The sequence below is a fragment of the Tachyglossus aculeatus genome, chromosome 8 (assembly GCF_015852505.1).
Source record: "Tachyglossus aculeatus isolate mTacAcu1 chromosome 8, mTacAcu1.pri, whole genome shotgun sequence".
Taxonomy (NCBI): domain Eukaryota; kingdom Metazoa; phylum Chordata; class Mammalia; order Monotremata; family Tachyglossidae; genus Tachyglossus; species Tachyglossus aculeatus.
In genome coordinates this window covers 14,468,688-14,490,034 of record NC_052073.1, presented here as the reverse complement: position 1 = coordinate 14,490,034, position 21,347 = coordinate 14,468,688, and the positions used below count along the sequence as shown (strand labels likewise).

Genomic DNA, 21,347 nt, shown 5'->3' with positions numbered 1-21,347 from the left:
GAACCCAAAAAGCAATCTGGAAGACTATCTGGTTTGACCACAATCCCTATAATGGGCATTTTGCAACCCTTTTGAGGGTTCTTTGATTATGTTCAGGACCATCACATATTTTTCTTAGCTCTGTGACCACTGGCATCTTCCTGGTGGACTCTAGCCACCCAGACTTGGCTTGAAGATTTGCCATAATAGGTTCAGACTGGCTGTAGATACCTGGCTTGGGACCATCAGAACCAAATAACTAATATTGCAGTAGTAAACTCCTCACCCTGGGCTTCAAGGCTGTCCATCACCTCATCCCCTCCTACCTCACCTCCCTTCTATCCTTCTATAGCCCAGCCCACACCCTCCTCTCCTTTGCCACTAATCTCCTCATTGTGCCTCGTTCTCGCCTGTCCCGCCGTTGAACCCCGGCCCACATCATCCCCCTGACCTGGAATGCCCTCCTTCTGCCCATCCGCCAAGCTAGCTCTCTTCCTCCCTTCAAGGCCCTACTGAGAGCTCACCTCCTCCAGGAGGCCTTCCCAGACTGAGCCCCCTCCTTCCTCTCCCCCTCCCCCCCATCCCCCTCACCTTACCTCCTTCCCCTCCCATATATGGGATACACATGTTTGTACGTATTTATTACACTATTTATTTATTTTATTTGTACATGTTCATTCTAATTATTTTATTTTGTTAATATGTTTTGTTTCATTCTCTGTCCACTGTTGGGTAGGGACCGTCTCTATATGTTGCCAACTTGTACTTCCCAAGCGCTTAGTACAGTGCTCTGCACACAGTAAGCGCTCAATAAATACGATTGAATGAATGAATGAAAGTATCTGGAATTTACAAAGTGGCTATGTCTGCACAGAGCCATCCAAAGGACAAATTTTATGGATTCCACCCATGTCCTAATGGGATCCAACTCATTAGATGGACTCTGGGGGTGGGACAAGGGATTTGCTACTAGTACTTTTTGTCTCAAATATGCCTGGTTTTGCTCAGCCAGATGGGCCATTTTTAAGGTGAGATTGTGTGTTCTCTGGATCATCTGATTGGATTGTACGCTCGCTGTGGGCAGGGAATGTATCTGTTATTATTATATTGTACTCTCCCAAGCACTCAGTAAATACTGTTGACTAATGGATTGACTGAGAATATCCATCAAATTGATGACTGCTACCCAGAGGTCAAGGTCTGGATCTGCTGTTGCCCTCGATTACTCAAGATAAAGGAACTCCAATCCCATAACATTATAAAGGGTATTTCTTAGTTATGCTATTTATTAAGTACTACTCTGGGTCAAGAGCTGGGAAGGAAGCAAGATAATCAGATTTAGCACAGTCCCTGTCCACTTGAGGCTCTCAGTCTACAGTCCCCATTTTACAGATGAGGTTACCAGTGAAGCACAGAGAGGCAGTGACTTGCCCAAGGTCATATAAATTTGAAGTTCCTTGAAGGCAGGGATGGTATCTACAAGCTAACGCCATTATACTCTTCCAAGTGCTTAATACAGTTCTCTGCACACAGTAAACACCCAATAAGTACCATTGATTAATTGATTAATATGGCAGGCCAGTTTCAGAGCCAGTATCAGAAGCAACTGGGTGGGGTTCCTAACTCCAAGATCCATGCTCTTTCCACGGGGCCATGTTACCTCAACCAATCAATCAATCAATCATATTCATTAAATACTTATTTTGTGCAGCGCCCTGTGCTAAGCACTTGGGAGAATACAATATAACTGAGTTTGTAGACAGTGTTCCCTGCCAAGCGCTTACACATCAAAAGTTGATTATTCGAACAGAAAGAAGAATATCGTACTGTTTGGCGGTTGATTCTGTTTATGTGTGACCTTGAGCAAGTCACTTTACTTCTCTGTGCCTCAGTTACCTCATCTGTAAAATGGAGATTAAGAGTGTGAGCCCCATATGGGGTAGGGACTGTGTCCAACTGATTACCTTTTCTCTACCCCAGAGCTTAACAAATATCATTATTATTATTATTATTGTTATTAATTTTACTATTAATAATAATGATATTTGTTAAGCACTTACTATGGGGTAGAATACAACATAACCAGTTCAGGCACAATCCCTGTCCTAAATAGGGCTCACAGTCTGAGGACGATGGGAGAACAAGAGAGGTTTTGAGGCAAAGACGAGCTAAGTGACTTGTCCTGGGTCAATGTAGCAGGCAAGTGGTGGAATTGGATTATTATTACTCTATTTATTTGTTTATTTTATTTGTACATATTTATTCTATTTATTTTATTTTGTTAATGTGTTTTGTTTTGTTCTCTGTCCCCCTTTTAGACTGTGAGCCCGCTGTTGGGTAGGGACCGTCTCTATATTTTGCCAACTTGTACTTCCCAAGCGCTTACTACAGTGCTCTGCACACAGTAAGCGCTCAATAAATACGATTGAATGAATGAATTAGGTCACATTGCTTCCTAGGATGTTTTTTCATCCTGAGTTGGTCATGAATACTCTTTATATGTTGGAAAAATGTGTCATTTATCAAATGAATTAGTATTTTTTTGCTATTCAGAGACTCCTCATAACGTGAGCCGAAATAGTATAGCAACATTGCCAAAGGTTTTAGCAGCATGGCGGTCCTCCCCACAACCTTGTCACCTACTTCACTAGATTGTAAGCTCCTTGTTGGCAGGGATCAGGTCTACCAAGTTGATTGTAATGCACTCTCCCAGATGCTGGTACAGTGCTCTGCCCACAGTAAGCTCTCAGGAAATACCATAGATTTCATGGATTCTGTGGACTGTCCTGAGGCCAGCCAAGTTGGCAGCAGGGTGGGGAACGTGACTCTGGTGGCATTGGCGTGGGCGATACCTCATCATCATCATCATCAATCGTATTTATTGAGCGCTTACTGTGTGCAGAGCACTGTACTAAGTGCTTGGGAAGTACAAATTGGCAACATATAGAGACAGTCCCTACCCAACAGTGGGCTTACAGTCTAAAAGGGGAAGACGGAGAACAAAACCAAACATACTAACAAAATAAAATAAATAGAATAGATATGTACAAGTAAAATAAATAAATAAATAAATAGAGTAATAGATATGTACAAACATATATACATATATACAGGTGCAGTGCTCTATCCATCATCATCATCAATCGTATTTATTGAGCGCTTACTATGTGCAGAGCACTGTACTAGGCATTTGGGAAGTACAAATTGGCAACATATAGAGACAGTCCCTACCCAACAGTGGGCTCACAGTCTAAAAGTGCTCTAATTCCCGCTCCGCCACTCATCTGCAGGTCACTTGGCTTCTCGATGCTTCGGTTACTTCATCAGAAAAATGGAGATTAAGGCTTTGAGCCCCACATGGGAAATGGACTATGTCCAACCTGATTAGCCTGTATCTACTCCAGCGCTGAGTACAGTGCCTGGCACATAGTAAGTGCTTAACAAATACCATCAAAACAAAAAAACAAACAAGAAGGCTGTACTGGACCAAGGGTTCCATTGCTTGGCTTTCTGCCCTAGGCAACACCCCCGGGGAGTGGGGGAGATCAAAGCGAACAAGTTGGGGCGATGCAGAAGGGAATGGGAAGTGAGGAAAAGTGGGGCTTAGTCTGGGAAGGCCTCTTGGAGGAGATGTGCCTTCAGTAAGTCTTTGAAGATGGGGAGAGTTATTGTCTGTTGGATTTGAGGAGGGAGGGTGTGGCAGGACGTGGGCCGGGGGTTGGCAGCGAGACAGGCGAGATTGAGGCACAGTGAGAAGGTTAGCACCAGAGGAACAAAGTATGCAGGCTGAGTAGTAGGAGAGAAGTGAGTTCAGGTAGGAGGGGCAAGGTGATGGAGTGCTGTTCACCAATGGTCAGGAGTTTTTGTTTGATATGGAGGTGGATAGGCAACCCTGGAGATTGTTGAGGAAGGGGTGACATGTCCTGAATGTTTTTGTGGAAAGAAACCTAGTGGTAGGAAAGCTATAAGGTTTTTTTTTTTTTTGGGGGGGGGGGTGTTTTTACCTGAAGCACAGTGAGTTAGCCATAGGAGAAGGGAGAGAGCTGAAAGAGGGAATTACTAGATTAGGTTGGGGTTCGACATCTCAGTCCCACTAACCCCAGCAGTGACACACCTCATCAAGGAGCCTAAGTCCAGCCCTCACTGGGGCAGAACCTCTGTAAGTACTGAGAACCGTTGGATTTTTCCTGTTAACAGAACTGGGGATGGGAGTGAGAAGAAGGGGAGAAGGGCAAAACCACCGAGATGCCGCGCAGATTTAGGATGTTATCTCCCATGTTCAATTGTTCCTTGTTTCTGTGTTTATCTTCTTCCCGGATTTCTGGTGGGTAAGGATTATCTTCAATTTATATCTTCTTTGTATATTCTTGCGAGTCTAGTATGGGGTAGGCTGGCCAAACAGCGGCTTGCGAGCCAACACACGGTCTTGTTTACTTGCTGTGTGTCTTGTGCACACTGCTGTAGCATTGTATTTTTTGCTGCAGTAGTGGTGGCAATAGCTGTGGGGCACTGCTGCTTGGGCCCTTCTGGGGATGGTACCTCTGCCAGTATGGGCTCAGGTTGTGAGGGGCATCCCCAGCTCCTGCCCCAGCTGCTGCCACTCATCACCTCCCTCCCCCACCTCCGACACTAACTCTTTACCACTTGCTGCCACTGCACTGCCCACTGCTTGCCGTTCCTGTTAAAGTTTTTTTATTTATTTATGGCTCTCAACCATATTATGTTTTTGGTTTGAGGTTCTTTGGCTCATGTGGCTTGGCCACCCCTGGCGTAGTAGGTACTCAGTATACTTGAGGAATAGATGAATGGTTGAAGCAATGAATGAACGAATGAGGATTGTTCCAAACCTGTAGAGATAGCTAACCACTATCTCTGATTTGGCCAGGTAATAAACCTAAAGAACTACAAGGTTGGTGGGAATGGGACCTGGAGGAATGACTTGGCCACTGGCCATTTCTAGATCAGAGTCACAGACACAGGCACATCATGGAAACAAGATGGAGAGATTGAAATCACAGCGGTTTGGTTAGGGAAAAGGGGTACGTGAGCTGCAGTGAAAATCTTCTTGCCTGAGTAGGGGTCAAAACTGGGGTGCTCATACTCTTAGGCAGAGGACTATGCACCGGAGTTAGGTGTTGTACATCCTATGTATACTCTTCCTCACAGGAAATACATGATAATAAATTCTAAAAACAAATGCCAGCAAAAAGAATAAATAATGACAACAACAGTAATTAACAGTGTTGCAGCCTGAGGCTGCAGCTTGGGTGTGCAGGACACCAAATTGTGGCTCAGGCATCAAATTTCTTTGGAGAGGGTGTGTGTGAGTGTGTATATGTGTGTGTGTGTGTGTGTGTGTGTGTGTGTGTGTGTGTGTGTGTGCATGCACATTTTCCATTTTGGAACTGTGGTCTCTGCCACATGCACTTAAACTCAACAAAAGACATTCATTCTCTGTCTTTCTTACTGGTTTGGATAACAAAAACACAGAAGATAGTCACAAATTCATTCATTCATTCAATCGTTTTTATTGAGCGCTTACTGCATGCAGCACACTGTACTAAGTGCTTGGGAGAGTACAATATAACAATAGACAATTGTTACACAATGAGCTTACAGTCTAAAGGTGAAGACAGACATTAATATAAATAAATGAATTACAGATACGTACAGAAGTGCAGTGGGGCTGGGCTATATCGTTCATACCCTGGTAAACTAAAGGAGATTTTCATTGGAAATGAATTATACATTTTGTCTACATTAAAATTCTCTTTTTTATGGATAGGACTCCTTTCATGGCCCCTTGTGAACAAGGATTACTGTCCCCATTTTACCAGTGGAGGTCCTGAGATACTGTGTGGTGAAATGAGAGATAGAAAGATCCAGGAGTGCTCGCTTATCTAGCCTTTGCAGGAGTCAAGGGAAGAAGTTTTATTTTCCAAGCATCTGACTTTTCTATCAGTGCATCTGGTGGCATTACAAATGAAAATTAAGTCTGTACCTAACCTGAATAATGTACAAGTCAGCAAAATGCTGTTCTTCTTCTTATTGCCTTAGAAACATATGCTGTTAGTAAAACCATTTCACAAGATTTAACTGATGATGTACGATATGAAAAATCCTTGCCCGTCACCTGGAGAATATAGAGAGTGCTGCACAGTCTCTCGGCTTTTCTGGGTGCTGTGGAGTCAGATGATAACAATACCTTTCCTTTATATAGCATCATTTATCCTGAAGAACTTAACCCCAAGGAGCTTTGCAGGCTAATTTTGCATATCAGATTACACAGCAATGAAATGCAAACACCTCTGAAATGGAACATCGTACACGTTTACCATCACTGGCTCCACAGCCAACTGCTAGGGCTGGAAGGCTGGAGGGAAAATTAGATAAAAACTAGTGAAGTAGCTGGGGAGCTGACAGGTGGGACAAGGAGTTGAATGAATGAAAAAGGTTGTATCTTCAGAAAATGTAGTGTGGCTCACCTGCATTTTCAAAAGATCTTTTTCTTTCCTGGAATCGGTCATCTAAACCTTGAGGGGAATTTTGCTTATCAGCTCTGAATAAATTCTCTTCCTTCTGCATAGCAAAAGGAACCATTCAGGAAAGCTGGGGGGAGGGGGAGGGGGTTGTGTGAGTGTGTGTGAGTGAGTGAGTGTGTGTGTGTGTGTGTGTGTGTGTGTTTTAAGAGCCTAAACTTTAAAAATGTTTTCCTTTGCTTTTCACCCAGATGCTCACAAATGGCCCCAGCCCAATCCAGCCAGCTGTTTTCCGTAATATTTGCTACACCAGGCCTTGAATCACTCTCTTCTATGATTTGATGCTATGAAATAGTGGGGAAGGAAGGGTGAGGAGTGAGGGAGAGTTGAAAAAGATGTGACACGGCATTCAGCTGAAATGGAGACTAGGCTCCGGGAGTGGGGTGCGGTTTTGGAAGTTTACTTGGGTGAAAAGGTCTTGGGGAAATAATTGTATGTTATTCACTAAGGGCAGCTGTGTGGCCTAGTGGAAAAAGCATGGCATAGTCAGAGAACATGGGTTGTAATACTGGCTCTGCCTCTTGCCTACTGTGTGACCTTGAGCGAGTCACTTAACTTCTCTGTACCTCAGTTTCTTCACCTGTAAAATGGGGATTGAGCATCTCAGTCGATCAAACCATTAGACCAACGGTATTGGTATTTAGCACTTACTAAACACTTGGGGGAGTACAATACAACAGTCTTGGTAGAAATGCTCCATGCCCAAAATGAGTTCACCGTCTAGAAGGGGAGACAGGTTATGAATATAAATAAATAATCGATAATATATAATTTATAGATATGTGCATTTGTGCTTTGGGGCTGGGGGGGCACGAATACCAAATGTCCAAAGGTCACAGATCCAAGTGCAAGTCTCTTGGTAGCCAGATTTGATTGTCCCATGGAAAGGTCCACAGGGTGGAGTGCAAGAGTCACCCAGTGTGGAAAAGGAAAACAAGACCAAAGACCTGTACAGCCTGCTCCCATTACACACCCATTCAGGCCATTTCACTTCATCCCTATAATAATAATAATGGCATTTGTTAAGCACTTACTATATGCAAAGCCCTGTTCTAAGCGCTGGGGTAGATACAAGGTGATCAGGTTGTCCCACATGGGGCTCACGGTCTTAATCCCCATTTTACAGATGAGGTAACTGAGGCCCAGAGAAGTGAAGTGACTTGCCCAAGGTCACACATCTGACAATTGGCAGAGCCGGGATTTGAACCCATGATGGCATGGCACCACCTCACTTCCTTCTGTCCCCAATCTGAGGGCAGAAACGATCCACTAGTGAAAGTTGTTGCCAACTTGTACTTCCCAAGCGCTTAATACAGGGCTCTGCACACAGTAAGCGCTCAATAAATACGATTGATTGATTGATTGATTGAAAGAAAGAAGCTGAATATCAGCCGCACGAGCTCCGTGGATCTCCCAAATTTTGCTGAGAGAAGAGACAGTAGGGACGGTCTATCTGCCACTCTCCAAATCTTCTCCTTGAGGGCAGTCCCTACAGGTTAGAAAGAATAGAAGCATGAAGCAGGAGGCATTTGCTTTCATCCAGGAGCTCTCATCCTGATGGCAGCAACTGGTGGGTGGCTGGGTGGGGCAGAGGGTGGCACTGCTGACTCTCTTGGATCAGGGTGTTACTTCCCAGGGGCATGCCTGTGGGTAGGGCTGTGGTGAGGTGGGGTGGAGTGAGTGGGAGGGGGCAAGCCGGGATTTCCCCTGGCAGCAGTAGCAGCAGCTGGTTTGGGGGTGGCGGGGGAAGGAGAGTGAGGAGCAGAGTGAGGGGGCTGGGCTCCTAGGGAGTGGAGGGGCACTATGTCTTAGTCCTCTTTCCTTTTTATAACTATTGTTACGCAGTCCTGAAAAGCACCAAGGGCAGCTTGTGACCAGCCCCTAATCCGTTTACATTAAGTTAACTGCTTGTGAAAGGCCCACCCTGCTCTCAGCCTGCAGCCTGAGAAACATCTTGAAAAGCAACCTGATGAGATCGTCCTCCGGGCTGTAACTCGGATTTCTCTTTTGAAGCAGTTTAATGTGGATTTGTCTGCACGCGCGTGTATGTGTGTGGGGGGGGGGGGGGGGAGAGGGAGAGAGAAGGGAGAGAGGTGAGGGAGGAAGAGGGAGGGAGAGGGAGGGAGAGAATGAGAGAGAATGAAAGCGCCTCAGAGTTTTGCTGGCTGCTCCTCCCACTAGATACAACCTCCTGCTGCCTCTGTCTGCAAAGCAGCATTCAAACACACTTTGACTTGGCGTGTGTGAAGTGGAGAAGAGAGAAGGACTGAAGGAGGGAGAGAAAAGAGACCAGCCACCTAGGAGAGTTCAGGGCACAAGCAGTCAGTTCCCGCGGTCCACTATCCAATTCTTCCCCTTCCGATGGATTTTACAAACCGAGAAGGAGCGAAGGGCGAATAACTCCGGAAAGTTGGCCATGAGGACTGCCCTGCAGCTGATTTCTGGGGCAGTTCTTTAGCGAGGGATCAGGACTTCGAAGCCGCCTCTGCGCGCACACAAACACCCCCACACCCCCACACCTCTCTTACCTTCAGCCGTATTTAATGGTAAAGTATTTAGTTTGGATCCCCAGCCCAGTCGATCTCTTCATCTCCCCGGCCTGGGGAGCGGTGCGAGGCGGGGGAGAAGATGCTCGTGGTGTGGCCCGGCCAGGGGACCCCCGGCCTTTTGGTCCTCTGGGCCCCTTTCTTGCTGCTGCGCTCCATCCTGGCGGACTTCACCCTGGATAACGAGGTGCACTCGAGCTTCATCCACAGAAGGCTGCGGAGCCAGGAGCGCCGGGAGATGCAGCGGGAGATCCTGTCCATCCTGGGCTTGCCCCATCGGCCCCGGCCCCACCTGCACGGCAAGCAGAACTCGGCCCCCATGTTCATGCTGGATCTCTACAATGCCATGGCAGTGGACGAGGAGGGGGGCGAAGAGGGGCAGGGCTTCTCCTACCCCTACAAGCCCATCTTCAGCACACAGGGGCCCCCGCTAGCCAGCTTGCAGGACAGTAACTTTCTCACGGATGCCGACATGGTCATGAGCTTCGTAAATCTGGGTGAGTAGCCGGCGCCGTTTGGGCAAGTGAGTGCAGGGGCTAGCCCCGGCGAAGGGGAGGGGGAGGGCAGAAGTTGAAAAGTGGGCAGAGAAGTAAGTGGCTGGCGAGGTACAGGGAGGGATGGAAGGGTGTGTGTGTGTGCCTGTGTGTCTGTATAACCCCCGGTGACGGCAGTAAAGGGGGTGAGATGCATTGTTTATGATGCAGGTAGGAAGAGGGTAAGGGGAGACAAGGATACGCCTTCTTGTCTCTGATAAGACAAGGGGTGGGGTGGGGAACTCAGCCAATTCTTTAGCAGGGGATCCATTTCGGCTTCCCGCAATTAGGCTCGTGTCCCGTCCTGCTGCTTCCCTAACCCCCTGCCCCCCCAAACCCACACACCTTTCTCTCCGGCCTCTATCCTCCTGTCCCCCTCCCCAGAGGCCAAAGCGGGCTCCCACCCCCCAACTCCTCCCCACCCCGTAGAGGCGAGCTGAAGATTCCTGCGGGCTCTTTCTTCCTTGGGCCGTGCACCTCCGAGGAAGATGAGAAAACCGGGACGAGCCGGGAGTTGCGGCCCAGTTCAAAGACAAGGCTCCCAGTCATGTGAACGATCAGAGCGCTAGGGGAGCTGCAAATGGACAGATCCCAGTAGAGGGGGGAAGCCAGCGGTGGCTAGATTTAAAGGGCCGAGTTTGGTTAACCTGTCCGTTGAATTGATCCATCTCCACCTCCCCAACCATCCCCCTAATCGATCAGTCTCCCCCCCCCCCCCCCCCCCCCCATTCCCTTCAATTCTGTCCTGGGACCCAGTGGTGGCCAGTGGATTCACTTTTTTCCCACAGGCGCACGTAAGGAAGAAGCCTTCCTTTCTCTGGCCGCTTGAAATCCAACCAGTTCTTTGGCATATCCATTCTTTCATTCAGTCGTACTTATTGAGCGCTTACTGTGTGCAGAGCACTTGGGAAGTACAAGTTGGCACCATATAGAGCCGGCCCCTACCCAACAACGGGCTCACAGTCTAGGCTCGGACCTCCTTAATTGAACCCTCCGATCCCAACAGATTTTGTTTTGTTTTAGATAACACGTTCCCTTTGACTCATTCGGCCGGATTTGAGTAAAACGTTGCCATTGCAAATGTTCTATTTTAAATAGGTAATTATAGGTTCTGGCTGCCCGGATCCATTTTAAGCACTCATCACGTGTGGCTGGGCAACCACCAAACATACAGATTGGGACTCTCTCCAAATGGTGAGACCAAATCCGAAGGGCAGTTTGGAAAACAGGCACCAGGCCCCATCTGCACAACGCCCGCCGAGGGTCTACCACGGCCCGGGGTGTGCGGGCCAGAAGCCCGTGGTGGAGCCAGACCCCCTGGCATGAGCAGCTGTGCATCATAGGATCCATAGTCTACCCAGTCCTCACCTGTAGCTCTGCTTGGCCAACCTCCTTCCACCCCCCCCCCCCACCCGCTCCAGTCCAGCCCCCCAAATTCCCCCCTTTAAGCCAGATAGCACCCCATATCAGTTTGCCGCTCCCCAAACAATTTCATCGCCAATACCTACTCTGCTCCTTAGCATCAAACATTTAAGGAGCAAAATGTAGAGCTGGTGATCAAATATTTGCTTTCAGAGATAACAGACACACTGAAATTAGTGTACCCTATGGCTTTTTAAAAACATTTTTACATGTGTAAGCCCCAGCCAAAACCCAAACAAAGCAAGAACAAGTGATTTAAACAGATTTTTTTAAAGTTGGAATAAGGAAACTAAATCAAGACTTCTGTTTGCGCCTGAAAAAAAAGTGGGAACTTGGGGAAAGGGCAAATAGTGTTTCCCTTCCAGATATATTTTCAGAGGAAGAGGTCTTTTTTTAAAAAAAATTTAGCCAGAAAAGTCTACTCAAGCACACTTCCTAAAAATAAATAGTTTTGTGTTCAAGCCTTTCCATGAAAGTGTGAGTCTGGAGCTAATCTTCCAAAGGTTGTACAATGCCCAGTTTAAATAGCATCATGAGTAGGAAAGTACAGTATCCCAGGACTCTCTTCAAAGAGGATTGCAGGCAAGTACAAGTAAACTAGACAGGTCACAGTGCAGCATTAAAATCCTGACTGGGTCCATTAAAAAACCATTTGTTAAATCCTGGCTTTTGTAGTCAGCTCTGAAAGTATAAAAGTGCCCTTCATGCAAAATGCTCCATTATATTTAATTGCTGTCAGCATGGTCAGTCATTAGTTTGTGGGTAGGCCAGATCCAATGGTTTTATATAGACAGGTGGAATTATTACTAACAAGGCACTTTTGAGAGGTTTATCTGTGCTGTTTTGTTCCCTTGTCAACGGTGCATGCCAGGACGAGTTTAAAAAGGACACAGATTCATAATGGCTTTCTTCCTCGCTGTGTACACCTTTCATCCCGTTATAGTCATACTTCTTTCATCTTTAAAGGACAAAGACTGGTTTGTTTGTGAACTTTTGAACAAATTAGGGTAGCTAGTGGCTATTGTACATATATATTCGAAACAATACTGGCTTTAATATGTACAGTTTATCATCAATTAGCGAATTAGATGATCTATTTTGGAGCAGATGCGTTTTTTAAAAATGAAGACTTTCTACTGTGATTCAATTTAAAGTAGAGGTGAATTGTTAGGTGAAACCTGACTTAAACTGTGGCCCAGTTTGGTAAAAGATAGGCTGTGGGAACTGTATTTCAAAAGAGGACGTAGACGACGTCTTTTATTACTCAAAGCCAGCAGATGCAGAAAATGTCATAACGTCACAAAACGTCCTGAGGAGGATATGTCTTCCTTTGGCGATATCAGTTGCTGCAATATTGCAGGCCTTCTTGAACTGCATTTTTCTTTTCCTTGCTGTGTGAATGCAGCTAATCTAGCCCTTTCACTAATGGCAGTTTGGGGGATTCTAAGTTTTTTTGGCTGAATATAAAGAGGAGTAAACCGGAGAAGGGGAATTTACAGTCAAGTAACAGCTCAGAGATTCAGGATTTCAGATATTTCCTCCTAACAAAGAGTCTGGCACCAATTTTTGTAGGAAAGCAGAATATAACGTTAGATGCAGTTAATTCATGTTCAGATTTTAATAAGCCTGGATATCAGAGTTATATAGTGTGGTCTGTAAACTGGTTTGGATTAGCAAGATCTGGACATCTCTGTTGTAGACTTAATTTCAGAATTCAAAACAGGCTACTCACTAGAAAACAGTCCCTACGGCTGCTTGCAATTTGTTAACTGAGTCCAATTGGATGTCCTTACTATGCTTTACTTGGTAAATCAGCCCATTTCAGAATTTTTTCCCAAGGTCCAAGCATCAGAGATATGGGATCAGCAGTGGTCTCCAGTTGTAGATTATAAATGAATTAAAAATTGTTTAATCTTTGTAAAAGCAAAAGGAGAGAATAGAAAAATTAGTCACTCTTGGAATCAGCACATAAAAGTGGCTTTTGTTAATGTAAATCAAGAAGCTGAAGGGCCCCCAAGTTTTATTTCATCTTATACCATCTGCTGAATCTTTTTGTTGACAAGTGTTTGGCATAAGGAACCATCCCTTTGCCCTTTAATAACAGGCTTTACCACTGTAGGGTATTAGAAAAAGATTCTGTAACAGTTTAAAAATTTCCTTCAGGGAATACTTTATAAAGTGAGCATGGGCTACAGGCATTTGCAGCTGTAACCTGGCTTGTGTTAAAATTTGGAAGGGGCTGCACTGCATTCCAACACACTGCAGGCCTTCATTGGTGAGCAGCCAAAGGTTAATATAGATGTCACACAGTTTTTCTGTGGCGAGCCTTAGATATAAGAGTACACATACAGCTGTGTTTTTAGTAACCCTTTCATAATCACTTCTTTTAAACCTCATTTTCCTGCTTATATAAATCAAAGATTTTTCAAGGATATTTGACCTGGATTTGAACTTATTTGATCTTCCACGTATTTCCCACTTGAAACAAAGCAGATTAAATCTTGAACCAAATGCCAGCCCAGGATCACATGATTCGGTCCATACGTTCGGCCAGACCGTTTTCTTAGCCAATGCACTCAAGGTCTTCCTAGCCAGGGCCAGCCTGCCTGTAGGTTGAGCGAGACGATGAGGGCATAACTGAACGGCCTGGGCAAGAGAAAAGCAACTCCTGGGGGAAATAGGATGGAACCATGGCCACGTGCTGAAATGATGCATTTCTAACTTGGCCAGGAACCGAACAACCAACCGGCGAGAAAAGGTCCGATTTCGTTTCAGAGTAACTGTTCCTACGTCACGTGATGACTCTTTAAACCTGAATGTCTTACCGGAAGGCCTTGTTTTGGCCTGCCAGAGGAATCTGAGTGTCTCTTTACGTTCTCCCCCTTGATCCACTAGGGTTTGGCAAGAACACTTAGCAAGGGGGAACAGTGACAACAAGAAGCTGGAAACATTAATTTCTTAAAAAGATAACTACTAAGGCCCAGTTGGGGTTGTCGACAGGCTTCTTTTATTCCGGACACTGTTATGCTTTACTTTAATACATTTTGGCAGTGTCACTGGGGTTAAGGCTAATACAGGGATGTGTGGATCCTGTCATGTTATTGTCAGAAGGAATGTGGGGATTAGGTTTAAAAGTGGTGGTGGGTGACTGGTGCAGCTGTGTACACTTATTATAAAAGATTTAAGTCCCACTGGTAAAATCAATATATTCAATTGCAAAGAGCCTCTGTTTTTAATTAGTTTAAATCAAATATGTTGTTAGTGCCATTATATCTCTTATTCTTGCAGTGAGTGAGGAAATATCAATATTTACATGGAAACTGTTAATTCGTGTGAAAATGATAACGTATTTGGGTTAACATATCCAAATTGCTCAAACTTGATAAATACCGGCTTGATGCTGAGTAAGGGATGAGGTTACTGGAGCAAATGAACCATGAAGAAAATATTAATGACAAAAATCTAAAGGGGATACTTGGGGCTGACCAGTTCCAGGAGAAAGGAGGGATTAGTGTTTTGGTGTTTTGGTGTTTTTGGTTGTGTTTTTTTTAAAATTCCCATCTAACAACTCTGCTCATTTCATAGGTTAAGTTGATCTGAAAATGGCTTGGATCAGGAACGGGAGGTCAGCCCTTAAGGAAATCCCTCCAAAATATTAATTGAGGGTCATTAATTCATCATTTAGTCTTTCATTTAAAATATATTATCCCTCTCTGAGAACTCCAAAGAAATATGTTTGCAGCTGTTTCGAGTTGAAACCCCAGTTCCAGTTCTAGCAGTAGACAAGGTCCTTGCACTGAGTGAATCAAGGCACAGTATTTTATTACTAGGCTTCAAATAGTTTTCTTTCCTAATCTTGAAACTGTTTATAGAGGAAGAGGGTTTCTTTTACAGCAAATGATCGCAATGTATACCCACTTCCATTATGCTGCCTGCTTATTATTAGCAGTTGAATCTGTGTTGTTCAGCTGCAATTGAATTCTGGTTTTTGTAACAAATAGTATTTGACAAATAATATTTGACAAAAAATGTGACTTGATATTTCTTAATACAAAACAGATATTTCATCCAGTTGACCTTCACTGATGAAAAATTGCCGGTATCAAAAGTTGAATAGCAACACAATTTATCTAAGGAAATACAAAAATGGAAGCGTTTCTGAATTTGAGGATTATTCAGAGGGCATGAATTTTGACACGTGCTTATGTAAAAATTCAGATTAGCATGCTAGTTTCTCTTCTTTCAACATTTGTGTCAACTGCATGTTGAGTGCAGTGAAAAGCCTTTTCTGATCCAGATTGAGTGGCTTGAATTAATGGCAACTCGGAGACTACAAGTTTTAGTGTAATTGCTTTATTGTTTTGGAACCAAGATGCTTATAATCTGGTTCCTGTGCAAACATGTTTAACGTGTGTTAATGTGTTTCAAAACCAGACCCTCTTAGCAAAATTCTGCTTTTCATTAATTGACATCAGTAGCATGGTACAGTATTTCAAAGAGCTGGCCAAATGTAAACTGTGTTTCTAATTTCCTTACTTTCCTGTGTTTGGAATGCCAATGTTAATTTGTTCCCATGGAAGAGTGAGAGCTGCCAACCACAGTTTTATATAAATGGCTTTACAGTGCAAAGCTTCCAGCATTAAATGATGCTCAGGAATTTCCTTGTCCGGTTTTATGACATTGTGTACCTAATCCTTTGTATGGGATATTGGGATGCTGCACACGAGAGCCATAACTGATCTTCAGTGATGGAACTGGAAAGGCTTGGTTTTTCAGAGTGACTGTATTAGACTCTCATCTAATCATTTTATTGTTTTGGGGTTTTTTTGCCTGCCAGTTTTTTATCCATCAGATGCTGAATATTTCATTTGCTTGTGTCTCCCTGACAGCCGGGTGTTGACTTTTCTTGATTGTCACTGGACCTAATTTTATGACTGCTGTTACTTCCGTCTTGATTTATTTGTGCTTTAAAATTTCAGGTTTCATTATCCGATTTAACAGTATTGAGATTAAGCCGCTTTGATTTAAAATATCAACCAGTCATTTAAAAAGATCTGAGATACAATCTAAAAACCCCAGATGTGCTTAGAGGCGAAATAAGGAAAACTCGGGTTTACTTTCATTTGTTTCAGTTCACACTTTAATTTTAAAAGTTCTCTTTTATTATAACTTGCATTTAACATGATGGAGAAAACCTTTTTCCCTTATGGAAGACAGTCAAAGTACAAATTGACCTTCCTTGAGTGTAGTTCTTTTGATGAATGTTTCAGTTTTGGATCTTCCAACTTTCTCATTTTATTGGAACAGGTGCAGTGTCTACCATCTGTGCCAGTGTTATACTATAACAACAAACAAAGTGTTGTTTTGGTTCAGTGAATTTAGAAGCCCCTTGAGAGTAAAGAAATGAAAGAGAAAGAATGTAGAAAGTGCCTAGCAAAGGAAAGGCACTTCAAATAATGTGCTTTGTCACTCAAGTCTTCTCATAAATTACCTTCAACTATTTCCAAGCTGTTTGAAAAATTCTACCCACCAAGTATTAAGTTTCCATGCATCTTCGAGGTCATATGTTATTCTTTAAACATCTTTATCTTCCAGGGTTATCTTTCAGGTTAGAATCTTTTGTTATCTGTTTTAATAATAATAATAACAATGATGACATTTGTTAAGTGCTTACTATGTGCAAAGCACTGTTCTAAGCACTGGGGGGGATACAAGGTGATCAGGTTGTACCATGTGGAGCTCACAGTCTTCATCCCCATTTTACAGATGAGGTAACTGAGGCACAGAGAAGTTAAGTGGCTTGCCCAAGTTCACACAGCTGACAAGTGGCTGAGGAGGGATCCAAACCCATGACCTCTGACTCCCAAGCCCGAGCTATTTCCACTGAGCCTCGCTGCTTGTTTTAATTAAGTTTGGCCAGCCAGTACAAACTTTCACTGTTTTCAACAACTAAAGCTCACGTATTTTCAGGTACTGAATTTGAGTTGGCCTTTTGTGTACCTTAACTCCTTTTCAACTTCTTCTTGATGATAACAGCCGTATTTTTCATGGTGTTTGAAGCTCCTGCCATGTGCCGAGCACTGTTCTGAGCACTGGGACAGATGCAGGTTAATCAGGTCAGACACAGTCCCTGTCCCACATGGGGCTCGCAGTCTAAGTAGGAGGGGGAGTAGGTATCGAATCCCCATTTTGCAGTTGAGGAAAATGAGGCACAGAGAAGTGAAGTGACATACCCAAGGTCATATAGCAGGTAAGTGGTGAAACCGCGATTAGAACCCAGGTCGTCTGGTTCCTAGGCCCGTGCTTTATCCACTAGGCCATGCTGCTTCCCTATTTTAATAATAATAATAATGGTATTTGTTAAATGCTTACTGTGTGCAAAGCACTGTTCTAAGCGCTGGGGAGGTTACAAGGTGATCAGGTTGTCCCATGGGGGGCTCACAGTTTTAATCCCCATTTTATAGATGAGGGAACTGAGGCACAGAGAAGTTAAGTGACTTGCCCAAAGTCACACAGCTGACAGTTGGCGGAGCTGGGATTTGAACCCATGACCTCTGACTCCAAAGCCTATGGTCTTTCCACTGAGCCGTGCGATTTTAGAAGTAGCTTTCTAAAGCTCCAACATTTTTCCACCAATTCATGTGCATGAGCATGAGTGCTCTCTTCCAGTGCAAGTGGCATCTTTTTAATGCAATAAGGCAATTCTTCAACTGGATAGTATTTACTGCCCTTGTGGCTGGTAAAAATAAGACACAAAACCTTTCCAACTTTTTTTTGACAGAGTAAAGTCAATTGCCTGGAAAGGTTTACAATTATAGTGCCTGAAGAGCTGGGTGAAGATCCTTAAGGTGGCAGGCTATATTATCATTCTAGAAAAACACATGAAAATGATTCTTTAACAGGTGATGAGTGTTGTGAAATGTGAGGGGAGGGAAACAACATTCCTTTATGTTTGATCTGATCTCAAAATCATTAGCATTCTTGTAATTTTTATTGACAAATTAAAAGGGTTTAACCCATGCTAAGCACACATTCTCCAAGAGAAACGGGAGTTAATCATTTGATGTAGTCAGTAGAATGACTTGCAAAATATTAATAGGGAAACACACAAAAAAATAGGAGCATCGTTTACTGTCTCATTGCAGATCTTTAAAATTGTAGCCACTGACATCTAAAGCTCTTTATCTATAACCCATCTAATCCTTGTTTACCTCGCAAGTTCTCACGATTCCAGTTTGAAACCTCAGTTTCCTCACCTGTAAAATGGGGATGATACCCTTCTCCCTCTCTTTTAGTATTATTAATAACAATTGTGTGTTAATTTAGTATATCAACAATAATAATTGTGGTATTTTTAAGTGCTTACAATGTGCCAGACACTGTACAAAGCACTGGGGGGGATGCAAGCAAATTAGATTGGACACAGTCCCTGTCCCACTTGGGGCTCACAGTCTCAGTCTCCATTTTACAGATGAGGTAACTGAGGCACAAGGAAGTGAAGTGATTTGCCCAAGGTCACAGAGCAAACAAGTGGCAGAGCTGGGATTAGAACGCAGGCCCTTATGACTCTCAGGCCTGTGCTGTATCCACTAGACCACAGTCTCTTAGACTGTCATATCTATATGGAACAGGGACAGTGTCCAACTTGATTATCTTGTATTTACCCCAGTGCTTAATATAGTGCTTGGCCTAATAAGTGCATAATAAATACCATCATTAATATACCAAAGCAGCATGTTCAGGCTAATAAAAAGTGTTTCCTAACACTCTGAGGAGTGTCTCTCTCTCACTCTTTTTCTGTCGCTCTTTTTTTCTTCCCACCCATCTCCCTTTTTTGTATCTTGTCTGTCTCCCCCTCTGTCTCCTTCATATTGAGCATCCACATTTTTGCTTTAAATGGAAGACCTGTGGTAAAGCAGTACGGTCAGAGCAAGATAAAGATGACATTGTACTGTTTAATCATTCACTTGCCTTGAAGCAGAGATTTGTGTGGATGATTCAAAGCGCATCTTCTCCAAGATGCCTTCCCAGACTAAGGCCAAGTTTTCCCCATCTCCCACTCCCTTCTGGGTAGCCTTGATTTACTCCCTTTTCTCACCCCCAGCCCCACAGCATTTATGTATATATCAGTAATTTTATTTATTTGTATTGATGTCTATCTCCCCCGCCTAGACTGTGAGCTCCTTGTGGGCAGGGAATGTTACTGTTTATTATTGTATTGTTCTTTCACAAGTGCTTAGTACAGTGCTTTGCACACAGTAAGCGCTTAATATGAATTGATTGAATGATTTTTAGAAATCCCTTCCAACTCTGTTTTTCTATATTTCATATTCATTCTTTTTCTCTGCCTTTACATCCATCCAGACACCCACACGTGCACATGTACAAATGCATACACACACACACACACACACACACACACACACACGTATTTTGCTTTGTTCAATTTCCACCAATTGAATTGCTTGGAATTCAACATTCATTCAGAAAAAGGACTTTAAAAATGGAACGGTCTCAATCTTCATAGTGTAATAAATGTTATAGGCTGCTGGTTGGTTGTTTCCTTTCAGAGGAAACAATAAATGAACCTAGTTGCATTTTAACTACTTTACCACTTAACTCTTAATTGGAGTTATATCCTCATCATAAACCAAAGCAGAGAACCAAAAATAATCTTCATGCTTTCTCAGTGTGGCTCATATGTTCTCTGTTTTGGAAGTATATTCTAGCTGGGTGGCAAGTGATTTCATGAATCAAGATACTGGAAATTGAAGCAGAGGTTTAAATCTTTATTCAGTGCACTTTTTTTCTCCCATTAATGTTAAGTGAAAAAATGGCATTTCATGCTGATGGTGTTGGTTTTGTTATTATATGGTAGACTCAAAATGTGAGCTTCCTCTTGGGATCGCTGGTACTTTGGACCGACGCATTTAGATATCTAGGAAATGAAGACAGAAATAACTGTGAGGGTAATACATTAATAAAGAGATCTCAAATGGAAAATCTATAAGCAGGCGGGTATTATCTTTAGATGGCAATAGTACTTTTACATCACATTTCACTGAAGGATGTTAAAGAACTTTGAAAGCAAGCACCATTATGCCTTAGCACACCTTGAAGAATTAGGTCATAAAGCGACCAGCCCCAGGCTGAGTTACCGCTTGGCTGCATCTACAGTGGGAAATGGAGTCTAGGCAAGGGTGCACACGCGGTTTTAAAACTATTTAAATAGGTGCTGCTGGTATGCTAACACAGTTTTATCAAGCAAATGCATTTTTAATGTGCGTATTTAGGGACTTGCAAAAAAAGCAGTTGATTTAAGATGATCTCAGGATGAAAATGGGGCTCCAACCCAGGACTGGAGAACCTGGCTGGTGGGGGTGGGGGAAGACATAAAGAGGGGCCAATACCAATGGGCCAAATGTGTGTGTGGGGGAAAAAATAAAAACTCAGGAAAGTTGGGACAGAGAAAAGAGACAGAATCGTTCACAAGAGTTGTATAGTTGAGACAGACACTGAGAGAAATCTCACAAAGAAATAGAGTGATCCTCAAGAGAAATGAGATAAGAAAAACTGATGTTGATACCCAGATATCCAGACAGTTTGACACATTTCTTACAAGAATTGTTAGGGGCACTGGGCTGTCATATTTTTTGGACTCTCCTCTCCCTTGAACCTCTCCATCCTTCTCTTCCCCCAATTCCTCCTCCATATCTTCTCTTTATCCCCATCCTCCTCCTTCTTTCTCCCCTTCATCTCCCCACCTCCTCCTCCAGCTCTTCTTTCTTCATTTCCTCTTTTGCCCCATCTCCTCTTCCTCCTCAGCCCCCCTTCACCTCCTGCTCCTCTTCATGTTTGTATCTTTTCTTCTTTCTCCTTTTCTTTCTCTCCTGATCTTTTCACTCTCATGCCCATTCTAACACTCACACAGTCACCCCTCAGTGACACACTACATGCATGCATGTGTGCACGCACACACACTCTCATTCAATCGTAGTTCATTCATATTTATTGATCGCTTACTGTGTGCAGCACTGTACTAACCGCTTGGGAGAGTGCAGTAAAACAATGAACACACACATTCCCTGCCCACAATGAGCTTACAGTCTAGTGGGGTGGGGAGACAGGCATCAGTATTAAAAAATAAATTGCAGATATGTCCATAAGTGCTGTGGGCCGGTGGAGGTGGGGGGGAGAAGAAACAGAGGGAGCAAGTCAGACTGTAAGCTCATTGTGGACAGGGATTGTATCTGTTGATTTCTTATGAAGTCAGCTGGGGTAAATTATCAGTGTTTTGCAAAATGCAAAGTCTGGGAAAAAGGTGGCAT

At 43.6% G+C, this 21,347-nt stretch overlaps 1 protein-coding gene across 1 annotated transcript in view; it reads left to right on the top strand.

The window, feature by feature from the left end:
- Window positions 1–8,747: 8,747 nt before the first annotated feature.
- The window catches only part of BMP7 (bone morphogenetic protein 7), an 85,630-nt gene continuing 73,030 nt past the window's right edge, over window positions 8,748–21,347 (top strand). Inside the window, exon 1 of the mRNA XM_038750277.1 lies at window positions 8,748–9,561. Within this exon, the coding sequence (XP_038606205.1) occupies window positions 9,147–9,561 (415 nt within the window). The 5' untranslated portion in view covers window positions 8,748–9,146. The remainder of the gene's footprint in view (window positions 9,562–21,347) is intronic.